The sequence below is a fragment of the Convolutriloba macropyga genome, chromosome 8, assembly GCF_964194025.1.
Source record: "Convolutriloba macropyga chromosome 8, txConMacr16.3, whole genome shotgun sequence".
Taxonomy (NCBI): domain Eukaryota; kingdom Metazoa; phylum Xenacoelomorpha; order Acoela; family Convolutidae; genus Convolutriloba; species Convolutriloba macropyga.
Genome location: NC_134475.1, coordinates 60,309,031 through 60,322,099, shown reverse-complemented (window position 1 = coordinate 60,322,099; position 13,069 = coordinate 60,309,031). Strand labels below are relative to the sequence as shown.

Below are 13,069 nucleotides of genomic sequence, written 5' to 3'. Positions count from 1 at the left end.
CTGATATTTTACGACTTCATAATAGTAAATGCATTGTATAAAGGATATTACCCCATTCTGAGATCTTGTTAAGCGATGCAAACTATAATCAGGGAAAAAACTGGCGTAAGTCTGATGGAAATTGATTTAGAAGAACCATTTTGTTCATGCAGAATTAATATAAACAGTTGCTCCAGCTAGCGATAACACCATTGGATATAAGCATCCCATACCTGAAGAGGACCGAAAGAGCAAAGTTTGATGTTCTATTCATTTTTATTTGATAAAGTTCTATTCATTTCTATTTGATTTTTTTTTCAAATTTGATAAATTTGAAAAAAAAACTATTTTTTTCTGTATTATGCTCACATCGGAGTTTCAAGAAGACATTTATGTCCGATTCCATTTTTCTACCTTTTAGGTTTCCCGATTCAGATGTGGAATTGATTCAGTTTTTTCATTCTTCATTTCGCTGAAATTGTTCTTTTTAACAGTTTCATTAAAGTGAAATCACTGCTCTTAAAATAGCTATGATTGCGCATGACAAGGATTCTTGTCGTTATGTTTCTTAAATTTCAAAACAACATTTTTCATAGTTCCTTATAAACTTATAAATTTTTACCTAATTTCTCTACTATCTGCTTTAATTTTAATACTACAACTTCTAGTTTAACCTGTTGTTAAAATTACTTTTTTGGTTGAGGAAATCGAGGATAGATATGTTGTAGCGGGACCCAGTGAAGCGAAACTAGAATTATAACTTGATAACATTTTTGGTAAAAAAAACGTCAAGATCTTGTTAAGTCATTGATAGAATTGTGATATAAACTTAGTTTATTAAAAACGTTGTTAGGGCATTCGGTCAAAAACATGATCTTGCATGTGTTTTGCAATTTCGTTTCATGAATCAAGCATGAATCAAGTTTCGTTTCACTTAGTGATCGCTAATTTTCCATTTTGTGAAGATGTTCGATTGACTAATGGAAAAAAAATTTCAATCAAACTGTAATCGGGCTGTTTTTTTCGAATATCAATCATCACTCTCTTCGTCTTCATCTTCCTTTTCGTTGTCCTCATTTTTATCGGAATTTTTGTCGCTTTCTGATTCTTCGCCAATCTCGTTGTCGGATTCCTCCTCATCGTCCGACTCAGTAGCAAGACGTTCCAGTGGTTTCAATCTCTCCTCATAGTCCAGATCTCCGGCTCCCAGGAACTCATCGTCTGGCAGGGAGTCTCCCAGTCTCTTTGCAATTTGGATGTAACCTTCGCTCTCACTCGTCAACAAGGCGGCAACCTGCAGTTAATTGACCCATTCGAGAGTAAACGTACTGTTATGATTTTCTTTCAAATTTTTTTTGATTAAGTAGTTCACCTTTACATTAATCCTTCCTCCTTTACTGCTTTACTCGGCGACCTGCTTTGTTAGCAAAAAAAACGACCCTCTGCAGATTATTTTAACTGGTTAAAGTTTTTGTTTATATAGGTCTCTAGTAAATAAAATCTATCTATCTAACTTACTAAGTAATTAATTCCTATTTGTTCCGACCCACATGTGGGGGGGGGGAACTATATACTCAAATGGGTTTTTTTTGTTCAGACAATTTTGGCCGATCGATATTTTCATCGTATAGAGTTGAGACTGGTATCATTAGAAAGCTCGTCCAGCGTAAAATATGGAATGAAAAAGATTTCTTTTTATTTTCGTATTTTACGGGGAGTTATCGTGGTTTAAACTTTTGAGAGAAGTAGAGTGAATTCCGTTGTTTTTATTCAGATTTTCCGTAATTTTTACCAAATTTTCGTTAATTTTGCTAAAACTCGTTAACAATTTTTAAAAGCAATTTTGTTTATTTTACGGTTAAGGATAGCGAAGGCTCGCCAACGCGTTTCAGCCGAGCTTCTTGGTGAATATTTTTGCTAAATTTTTCGAATTTGAGACTTTCTTTTAACTCAAAAAAGGCTCGAAATAAGCTTTTGTTTCCTACTTTGTTTAAATTTGCAGGAAGCAGAGACCTAACATCTGCTGCCACAATCTTTGAAAACTCCCAAAAAGACAGCTGTACATTTGCTTCCTGTAGGAGTTTTCTGGATTTAAATTTTTGCCGGTTTTTGAAAAATAAACCGAAAAATTGTACGAAGTGTGGTTTATTTGTTTGTAGTTTACTGAAATATTTCTTATATTAATTGATCTATTTTGCAAATATAGGGACTAATTAATTGTTTTTTTTGGACGCTGAGAAAAATAAGGGCTAGGGGTCAACACGTCATGGATTCTTACAATCAATAATTATTTGGATTATATAAGGGCGCGGTCTTTTTCAATTTTTTTTGCAGTTCTGTTTTTTCTGTTGTTTACTGACATGAATTATTTCAAATCAATGCGCAATCAATTTTTATCAATCCTATTCACCACAAAAAAGGCCACATGAAAATATAGTTTGTCTTCAGAGAAAAGCTCATAGTTTTTCATAAACTTTAAATGATTTCCTTTTGTTTTGAATTCATTTGTAATGCTTTTTGCAGCCCTATGATTACGCGTTATTAATTAAACACTCTAATAGGTTCATAAAAAGCTTGTGGTGAGCTTGGGCAATGCCTTCAGTTATTATTTAATGCCTCTTATGAGAATGTTAGTGAAGTTTTGAAGTTTGTCCATTTTAAGCTTCTTTCTGTCCACTTGTAGTTTACTCTCAATTTAACCAGGACAGAATTTATTTGAAGCAGAGGAAAAAATACGCATTACAATTGTTTTATTTTCAAGTAATGTTTTTTGGCTTTCTTACTACGAAATTTCATGAAAGTTTTGTGAATTTTTGTTTTTTTCTGTATTTGAGGTAGTTATTTAGTCCCTTTTCAGCCAATAATGCTAATTATAGCTCCAATTGGCATTGAAAAAATGCGCAAAAATAAATATTTTTGGTGACTTCCGTGAATATCTGATAGTTTTAACGACAGCAGAGCTTTTCTCTCAAAACTTCGTGAATGTGTGTCTTTGCCAGTAATTGTGGTACTTATCGTTTTCGTTAATGTTTTTGTTCTTGCCTCTTAATGTCGTTCTTTTTGTTGTCGTTCGGTATTTTTATGACAATCAAAGAATTTGAAGGCTTCCACAATTTTTTAACTGAACTCATTTCCTAATTTCAGTTTATGGTTAACGGTTTTACAGACTTTCAATGATTTTCTTAAAAGAAAACTTTTTTGTTATTCCAATTTATGTTATCTTTGTCGTCAACAAGTAACAAAGTCTTATTATTGACAGAACTAATCAATTTTCTGATGCCCTAAACGTTTTCTGCACTTTGTAAATGTTTTGACAGATATCTATAGTGCTTAGAAATGTGTTTCCATAAGAAATTTGTGTTTTCGCTGCTGGTCAGTGTTTGTGGTTCTTATTGTTGTTTTTTCAACAAAGACGCTCTACCCAGAAGACCCAGTTAAAATGAAAAGGGATTAAAGCAAATAATTTTATCACTTTCGTCAGTTTAAAATTTTATTTACGGTTTTCGATGTATAATAGATATTATGGCTTCAACACTGTGGCTTCGATAAATTCTGAAATTTCTAATTTATACGTAATTGCCGTCTTTTGTCGTCCTATGATTTGGCTTCAATTCTAACAATCCGAAATTTATTCCTGAGCAGTTGCAAATTCTTCTGTTTTTGTTTATAGTTCAAAACATATATTTTGTTGGAACTTTTGAAAATATTTAAAAAAAATCTGTTGGTTTTTGAGCTTTGTCAATTTTGTGTTAGATCTTACAATTTTGTAGCTTGGTCTCTGTAACGATATGGCGCATCCTCTTTCCAGAAAGCTAAGATCTAATCTTTATTATAGTTTTATTTTAAACCAATGTTTTTTTGGCTTTAGTACTTCCCATTTTTAAAAAAGTATGATTTTTGGATAATTGCTCATACTGATTTTTCTATTTCTTTCCAGATTAAGACACTAATGGTTTGGCCAGTTAGTTTTGGGTTTGTTTTTCAGTGGTCCAGCATATTACGGATAACGACAAGTCTCAATTGCTCACGTATAAATTAGCCTGCCTAATGAGCCGAGTTAATACGAAGTGGTTTCAATCAATTTGAAATTCTTTTTTTTCTCATAAAATGAGAATTGTTTTTTTTTAACTTTGTCCTTTTTGCTTATTATTGTCGGCCTGTCACCAAGTCGCATTATTGAGAGGTCCTATATCTTATTCAATGAATATTTAATGAAATACAGATTGATTTGTTTAGATCATCGGGTTTTATCGTTTTCCTTCTTCATTTTGTTATTTTCTGTTTTTTTAAATATTTTCATTAAGTTTTGGTCTGAATTAATGTTGGCTAGTTTTTTTTTGACTGTGTCTCGTCCAGTACTCTCATTGCAGGCAAGTTGCATTGGCCCTCTAATCCTGCTTTATTTTTTCACTTAATTCTTTGTTGAGATTTTGATGATTTCTTTGAACCTTTTCTTTCTCTTCCTCATTCGGTAGACTAATAAATCAAAACTTGGATGGGCGGGGTCGGAACATCATGTGCGGACGCACATTACCGAGCCTCCTTGTTTCAATGCCAACTATTAACATAGTATCTGTCCTGTGCATCAGTCTTTAATACACTTCAAGATAAAAGCGCCCTGATCGATATTTATCGCCCATTTGGTAGGGTCCTTGTATTATATATTTTACACATGCATATTCTCGTCATTTCGTTCCTCTTTTTGTTTGATAGGTTCGACATCTTGGCAATAGTTTGCACCGTTTTGGTGAGTTTCTTAATCATCAATTTTTCTTGAAGGAAAATTCCAATTTCATTGGGAACACCAGATCTACTACTGAACTGCATAATCAAGCAAGATTCTTGCAACAAAGGCAAGATATCTTCCAAGACGAACAACTGCGTATCTTTTAAGAAATTTCCTAGAGATCTTGCAAAATTTCAAAATGTTCCTCCAAGATGACCTTTTCCCGCACGATTCTTAATTGCTCTTGTAAGGTAGCTCAGACAGGTCAACTAGGGAAAAGTACAGGAAGTAAGGAGTTCTTTCTGAAATGCTAGAAGGTGATTTGTGCTCCTGTTTTTAGTTTTTAATGCTTCATATATGGAATGGGTTTATCGATGCGTAAGAAAATTTAACTAACATTTTAATTAGTACCATTTGAAACCTTGCATATTTATTTGCTCAATGCGCCCAATTTTCAACAAGTTTCTTGCATTAAGTTCCTTTCAGCACACTTAGCGGATACATATGTTTTATCTTTCTACCTCTAAATAATATTAGCGCTCTATTGATAACATTTAACGCTGTAAATACATCCTTTTTAAGTCCATCGTAAATGTTCCAGTCCTTTGGAAATCTTTTGGGTTAAAAATTTTATACTGGCCAAGCTTTTTATCTTCGTATCTTCGTCAATTTTGGCCGAACAACATTTTGCGGAGAGATACAAAAGTGGTTTCAAAACGGAATCCATCTCACACAAAATTTTTTTGTTTTCCATTTTTTGAATAATGCCGCAAAAATTATAATGAAAGCTCAAAACATTTTTTTATTGAGACAACAGAGTCAGTTGCAGTTTGTATTATGTCATAGTAAAACTTTATTTAAAAATTTTGCAAAGATAGCAAATTTTGCTTTGTTTCCTATTTTCCCATCGAATCATGTTAATCAAGTTAATAAAAGAATGAGCAAAAACTTCAATAAAGAATTTTATTGTTACTAAAAAAAGGTCCGATTGTTAATTGTTGAACTAATAATGAATGCCAAATGTTAAGGTGTCAGTTCCAAATTTAAATGCTTTCCAAATTTTCCTATTTGTTTGTTATTCGTTTTATTTGTAAAATTGTTTGAAAAGGTTAAAAACCACTGCCCTCTGTCCGGTTGCGGAAAGAAACCCCCACGGAAAAAAACCACTTCTTTTTAGATAGGAAATAAACCCCCACGGAAATAAACCCCCACTTATTATTAAAGAGCTGCGCATTTAGCGCGTTTGGCCATGCCTCGTTTCATGGCCATGCCTCAGCTGCGCGTGGGACTTGATATGAAACTATCACAACCGAACAAATTATCACGACCGAAATTCAATTTTAAAATGGGGGTTATTTTCCGTGGGGGGTTTATTTCCTATCTAAAGTTAAGTGGGTTTTTTTTCCGTGGGGGTTTATTTCCTTGACCCCCTCTGTCACTTTTTATGATGTTTTTCGTCAAGGCGTTTTTCTACGGTTTGTCTTAAATCCTTCTTTGTTTTTTTTTCATGAACTTTTGAGTTAAGGAACGAATATGTAGTACGGGATTTTGATTGTCCATTTTTTGTTGCTATTTGTTCACCATTGCCAGGATATACTACAACAGTGCTATATTTGTTCACCATTGCCAGGATAATCCTTTTCTACGGTTTGTCTTAAATCCTTCTTTGTTTTTTTTCATGAACTTTCGAGTTAAGGAACGAATATGTAGTACGGGATTTTGATTGTCCATTTTTTGTTGCTATTTGTTCACCATTGCCAGGATATACTACAACAGTGCTATATTTGTTCACCATTGCCAGGATAATCCTTTTCTACGGTTTGTCTTAAATCCTTCTTTGTTTTTTTTCATGAACTTTTGAGTTAAGGAACGAATATGTAGTACGGGATTTTGATTGTCCATTTTTTGTTGCTATTTGTTCACCATTGCTTTGCCGTACATGTCACTGTCATTTATGCGATTTCTCGTACATTATTTCATTTTTGTTCAAAACTGTTCATCAGATATAACCAATCACTTCCATTTTGTAACTACGGTCCAGTCATGCGATTTAATCTGCATTTGTCCTTTTTTAACTAAACTAATAGCTTAGCTTCTGATGTACAATCGGTACTTTTACACCGCAAAAACTTCAGTTATTCTCTCCGAGTATGAAATGGCGTAGTCAGCAACCCTTGACCAGCCCGAAACTTCACTTGAGATCGAGCTTTCTTTTGGACAAACCTTCACCTGACACACCACTGCGCCGGGAGAAACAGAAAATTCATCTTAACTTGGCTCTCCTGGTATATGAAAATATAACTCTAAATCTACAACTACAAAACCCTCCTGCGGCAGTGAACTTATCTCCAGAACCATATTATGAAGGAACACTAAATGGATCGTCAGCGCTGTCGGAACCCGAGAAACAAGCTCCTACTACTCAAGATGACCTGGAAAAACATGTGTCAAAAACTACTCAAGATGTGTCAAAAAGTGATAGATCAAAGAATATTTTGAGAGGATATTTTGAGCCCTAGGCACATTGCGAAAAAAGAACAGCTTGAATCCAATATCTGTCCGTAGGTACAGTGAGACGCAGAATTACTAACAGTTGCAGAATTTGAACTATCATATTGATATTGACAATCTCACTACTTTTAAACTCTGGAACCTCGTAGAAACTGCCTATGTACGACCAAGAAAAGCGACCAACAACCAGGCAATCGCGAGCAGAATCAATTGAATGGAGAACTGAAAGAGGAAGCTGCAAATTGCCAACTGGCATCATATGTTCTCATTTGCCGAGCCATTTCCTTTTAAACCACTTTTCTTAACCGCTGTAATAAAGTTTCAAGACGCAATTTTTGACAGAGTGAAATAGGTGAAGATTTTGTTTCAACCTTTTTGGTGAGGGGGTGATGAATTCCAGTGATTTGTCGGTAGATGAGCCAGTTCCTTCTGAAACACTGGTAGGCCAGTGGCTTCTTCCCAGCTATCCACTCCAATTCTATAGCACTGTTGTAGTATATCCTGGCCATTAGCACACTGAACTCTCCATATGATTGAAGGCACAAGTCACGTGCTTCCAACATCTTCCGAACAGCCGGCATGTCTGTTAAAAAACAAGAAAAAGTCGTGAAGCTGCTTCAGTACCTTCGGGAGTTTCTATTCACAATAAGCATTCACAACAATCAAGCGACTGATCAATTATCGGTGTTGGATTTTTTACATACTCTATAACTATGTATAATCTAATTTCTCTAATGAACAGCTGCACTAATTCATTTTCAAATTGGCAATTCTAATTTTGTTTCACCCAATGAGATCACAAATTTTGGTGAAATGTAGGCTCAAATTTAGGGTAGAGATTTTTAAGATTAAAAAAACGGTGATACCTTTCCAGCAAGCCTTGACTGCTTTTATCTGAAAAAAAAACGGCAAGAACCCTCATTTTTTGTTCTTTCTGGAGAAATTTTTCAGATACAGAAGTGGGCTGTTACCAAATTGGGAATCTGGTTGATGACTGACTGTTAAAAAATTTCGTGCATACCTAAATATTGTTTGTCTCAGTTTAATCATTTAGTAATTTTTTAATCATTGAAACACAAGATGACGCTAGTATTTAGGTAAATGATTTCACCGAACGTCTATGATGAAGTTTAATCATTTTCTGTAAACTCCTGCAAATAAGTAAAAGTGTACAACTTTATTGTTTCAATATTTCTTTAGAACTGGCGGAACATTTATTCGCATATGGCTTTTTCGCCAGACAAAATCGAAAAATATTAAACGCCTCCTAGAACAATGAAGTGAATTCACATCAAAGCTCTTGAAACGTATATTTCAAACACAGCAATAATTTGCTTGCTAAAAATTTAATTTTTCAGTTTCCGGATATTAGGTTATTTTATTTTTTAAATAAATTTTTCATATTTTTCATTCATCTTTACTTACCTGACGAGGACCGCAAATTATCTATCAATATGAAAAATGTTATGATTTGAAAGAGTTGAGTTAAACATAGAGATGAAAACGCGTTAAACAGATCTTTGAAAAATGCAAATTCCCTGTTTGTGTTGTTGTAACTATTGAGGAGTTTATTATTGCAGCAAAAAATCTAAACCAAAAAACTAAAATCCGCGAGACGATGCAGAATTTGGAAAAAAGTACAATTTTTATTCAATTGAGTTAAGAAAAGACGCATTGTCTCACGTTTTTGTTTTTGTTGCTATGATACTCTACCGGATTGTAATTTTTTTTGAAGTTTTTGTTTTCTAAATGAAAAACTGAAGCAGCTGAAAAATATTTTTATGGGGAAAGAGGAGCATTTTGAGTACTTGCATTTTTTAGGTTTGTTAACCCACTTGATTTTTCTTCTATTTTGTTCAAAGTAAATTATAGTTCATTGTTGAATTTGAAAATATTTATTCTCACTTTTGTGCCAGAACACTTTGTGCCAGAAAAGACACTTTTTTCGATTTGAAAAGTGCTAGCAAAAATTTGCGTTGCTTTCTCATCAATTCTTTTTATGAGAGTGAACAAAACAAGGAGGCTCGCTAATGTGCGTTCGCACATAAAGTTCCGACCCCGCTCATTTACACTTTTCACTTAATTCTTGACCGAATGAGGAAGAAATAAAATATAACATATGAACATATCGTTCGACAAATTACTACATGAACAAAGCGATCAACCTTAGAGGGCCGATGAGACCTGTGACTACCATAACATGACTACCAGAAAAGACGGTGATAAAAATCAATGAATTAAAAATGTAATTTACGACCAAAACTCGTTGTCTATTTTTTAAAACCCTTAATAACCAATTCAAAATGGCATTAGATAAAACTTATACTAAAGAAGTTTGACCTGTACTTCATTAGAAAAAATATGGGACTCTTCCTCAATGCGACTTGGTAACAAGTCGACAAGGAATGAGCAAAAGTGCAAAGTTAAATAAAACGTTGCTTTTTTTGCAAAGAAAAAAAGTCAAACTGATTAGAAACGTTATGCATCTGAAAAAATTGTTAAGAGATTCTTTTCTACCTCCATAGAGAGCGATAAAGACCTTTCAATATCCAGGATGTGTCATACGACAACAGCAAGAACGAGAAGTACAGCCAAAAAAGGCACGAAAAAATTTGCACTGAAACGATGTTCTGGCCAACCAAACCATCAATTACGTTTTTTTTTTCAAATGACCAGAGGACCAGCCATTATTGTGATACTGTGAAAAGGAAACAAAAACCTATAAAATGGGCAAATAGTCAAAAAGCACAAAAAATTTATGAAAACTGTTTGTACTAAATTCAAAGACCCTTTGGGGAAAATAAAACTGTTATGAACAGCAAATTATAGTTCAATAGAAAAGGGGTGTCACTTATCTATAGAGATAATAAGCTACAAGTTAACAGAATAAGATTGGCAAGCCTCGAAATCCATTGCCTTTCTTAAAAAAACAAAAGATTTCAAAATTCGTACCCAACATATGCTTTTAACTAAAGGAGTAGACAGTTTTTATTGCAGCCTCGTTGAAATATTTGCATTTTATTAGTGAGATTAAGTCATAAAACAATAAATTATCATTAAAAACAAGCATAACTAAAAAATGTTGCAAACAACTTTACTAAACTAGAGTTTTGAATCCGTTAAATTTACATGAATTAAGGCGTCTCCTTTGAACATCATAAAGTCATTTTGTAAAACAACTTTCACAAAATCACAGCAAAAAAAACACAAAATTTGAATAGTATCTAAATTTCACAAAATTCGGAAACAAATTGTATAGCCCTGGAGACATCAGTCAATATCTTTAACCAACAGAAAATTATTCACTGGTTCAACAAATAAAAAAAAATCTCTCAAAAATTAGGCTATTTTGAGAAAACGACACAACTTTGCAAAATAGGAAAAAAAAACGTAAACCAGAAGAAAAAGTCATAAGTTCAGGAACACCTTTTTTGAGAAACTTTAATTTGAAAGTGAATGAAACCATTAGCTATATATCAATGTGAGTTATTATGTTCAATTATGTTTTTATAGTTGGCCGCTGAGACTTTTAATTACACATTATTTGGCATACGACAACATGATTTAACAACAAAGAGAGGGCAAAAATAAAAATCTGTACCAAATTCTGAAAGAGAACGGTGTCGCAACCCTTTAAACCATATGTTATCAAAACAATAAATCTATTCAATTTTGATGTTTGTTAAGTTTTTTCAGTTAGATTCATAAGTAATGTGGTAGCTTACCAAAGAAGCGAAAACAACTATTAGCAAAAATGGGCTGTTTAGCACAAAATTCATAAAATTTTGTCTGAAAACTCGCATTACCAAAACCAAGAGAACTTTCTTTTAAAACAATCGAACAGAAAATTAATTTGTATTCTCTAAGAAAGAATGTTTTACTTGTGTTTACTGAAATTAAGCTGTAAGTTGACAGAAATAATACAAAAAATTGTCAACATAAAATTATCACTGAAATTTCCTTAAAACAAACACATTCAATGCCATAAGAGACATTAGGTAACAACGGAATGCATGGCATAGGTTATTTTTCAACTCTTTAGGAAGCTATTTGAATCTTCGAATGGTTTGACTTTGTAATCAGACTGCAAAAGAATAACAATTGGAGGCAAAACATTAGAATTCAGTTAAATTTTTCTAAAACACTTCTTCAAAGCCTTAAAAAACATTAGGTTATCTAAAAACATCTTATATCTACATTCGGCCTCGTTTTTATGTAAATTGGAGCTGTCAATAATGGAGCCGTGAATAAAAAATTTGTCAGTATTTAACGTTTAAAAAGAAAAGCAATATACTTTGAAACAAAAAGGCAGCACCAAAATAAAAACTAAAAGTTTACTGATTGTAAAAAATGATGATAATATCAAATCTGTCCCTGGTTTTGCCAAGCGCCCAACAAATCAACCTTGCGTTCCAAATGTTTGCAAAATAGATCACTTGTTGAGTGAAATACTTCAAATATTAAAAAAAAACAATAAAGTTTTTTGTACGATTCTTGAGTTAATTTCGCAAAAAAGGCAAATTTTAAATTCGGAAAACTTTAATAGGGCGCTGAATTTCAACTAGCTCTCGTTCGAAGTTTCAAAGGATTGTGTGAGCAGTTTCTAGATCTCAATGTTTGGCAAAAAAGGACCAAAAACGCATTTTTTGTGCAGTTTTTGATGAAAGAATTCTAAAATTTGAAAATTTTATCAAATGTTTTAGCCAGAGAAACTCCAATCAAACAATTCAGCATAGCTCTTCTATCTCTAATTGTAATAATAGCACTCTGCCGTTTAAATTTTTGACTGATTCTAAATTATATTTGCAAATTTGTGCCAGTTTTTGCAAAAATTACTGAAAATGTGATTTAAAACAGTCGAACTTTCACAAATTTTAAACATCGACAACTCCCTGTAAAAAATATATTTCGAAAAAAAAATTCAATTTCATATTCTAGGATGTACGTGCTTTTTAGTGATACCACTCACAATTCTCTACGATGAACATATCGATCGGCCAAAATTGTCTGAACAAAAAAACCAAAGTGGGGGTCGGAAAAACCGTTTTCATTAATTCGCAGTGTTTGTCAACTCACAATTAAAGAGAAACAAGCGAAAGAAAATAAAAGATATTGAATTTTTGTTCTGCTTTAATTTTTGCACACTATTTTCAATGTTTACATATTCTCACTGTAGCGGCGTTTAAGTGAGTCTGTTGAATAATGAAAATTGGAAGTTTTCAAAACTTTTTTGTTGATAAAAGTGTGTGGGCATCAATTTTGGCGAACTTTTTTTAATGTTTTTCATTTTTTCTCAATGATTATCTTGTCGGAGGGTTTTTCTTTTGTAAAAATTTTTTTGGATGTTTATAATTTCGCTTCCATTTTAAGGGAATTACAAAGATTATTTTTTTGTAAATCCAATTTTTTATACAGTTTGCCTGAATCTTGGGCATGGTGCTCAAAATTAGCCTCTGAATTGAATGCTAAAGCCGTCTTTGCCATTCCATTTAGGCTAGCCCTTTTGTTATTTCTATATTTGTTGTTTTGGCTTTTAAAAGTAGTTGGGAAATGTTTAAATGATTATGGCAAAGGATTGATTCAGACTCTGATTCAAGTCATATTTCGCTCTGAATTCCTCTGATTCAGAGTCTTATACGGACTCTGAATCTGACTCTGTTTCAGACTCTGATTTTTGTCTGAATCAGACTCTGATTCAGACTCTGATTTTTATCTTATTCAGACTCGAGTTCAGAGCGAAATGTGACCTGTATCAGAGTCTGAATGAGTACTGATAATTTCCGAATTTTACTCTGAATTTTACTGAGGTACTTGGTCTTTGAAGTTTTAGATGCAGTCAATAATTTGAAAGAA

At 33.0% G+C, this 13,069-nt stretch overlaps 1 protein-coding gene across 1 annotated transcript in view; it reads right to left on the bottom strand.

The window, feature by feature from the left end:
- Positions 1-565: 565 nt before the first annotated feature.
- LOC142344890 (uncharacterized) overlaps positions 566-13,069 on the bottom strand; it is a 36,088-nt gene continuing 23,584 nt past the window's right edge. The window contains exons 9-10 of the mRNA XM_075396935.1: positions 7,588-7,799; positions 566-1,273 (exon numbers count right to left, since the gene is read on the bottom strand). Of these exons, the coding sequence (XP_075253050.1) occupies positions 1,010-1,273; positions 7,588-7,799 (476 nt within the window). The 3' untranslated portion in view covers positions 566-1,009. The remainder of the gene's footprint in view (positions 1,274-7,587; positions 7,800-13,069) is intronic.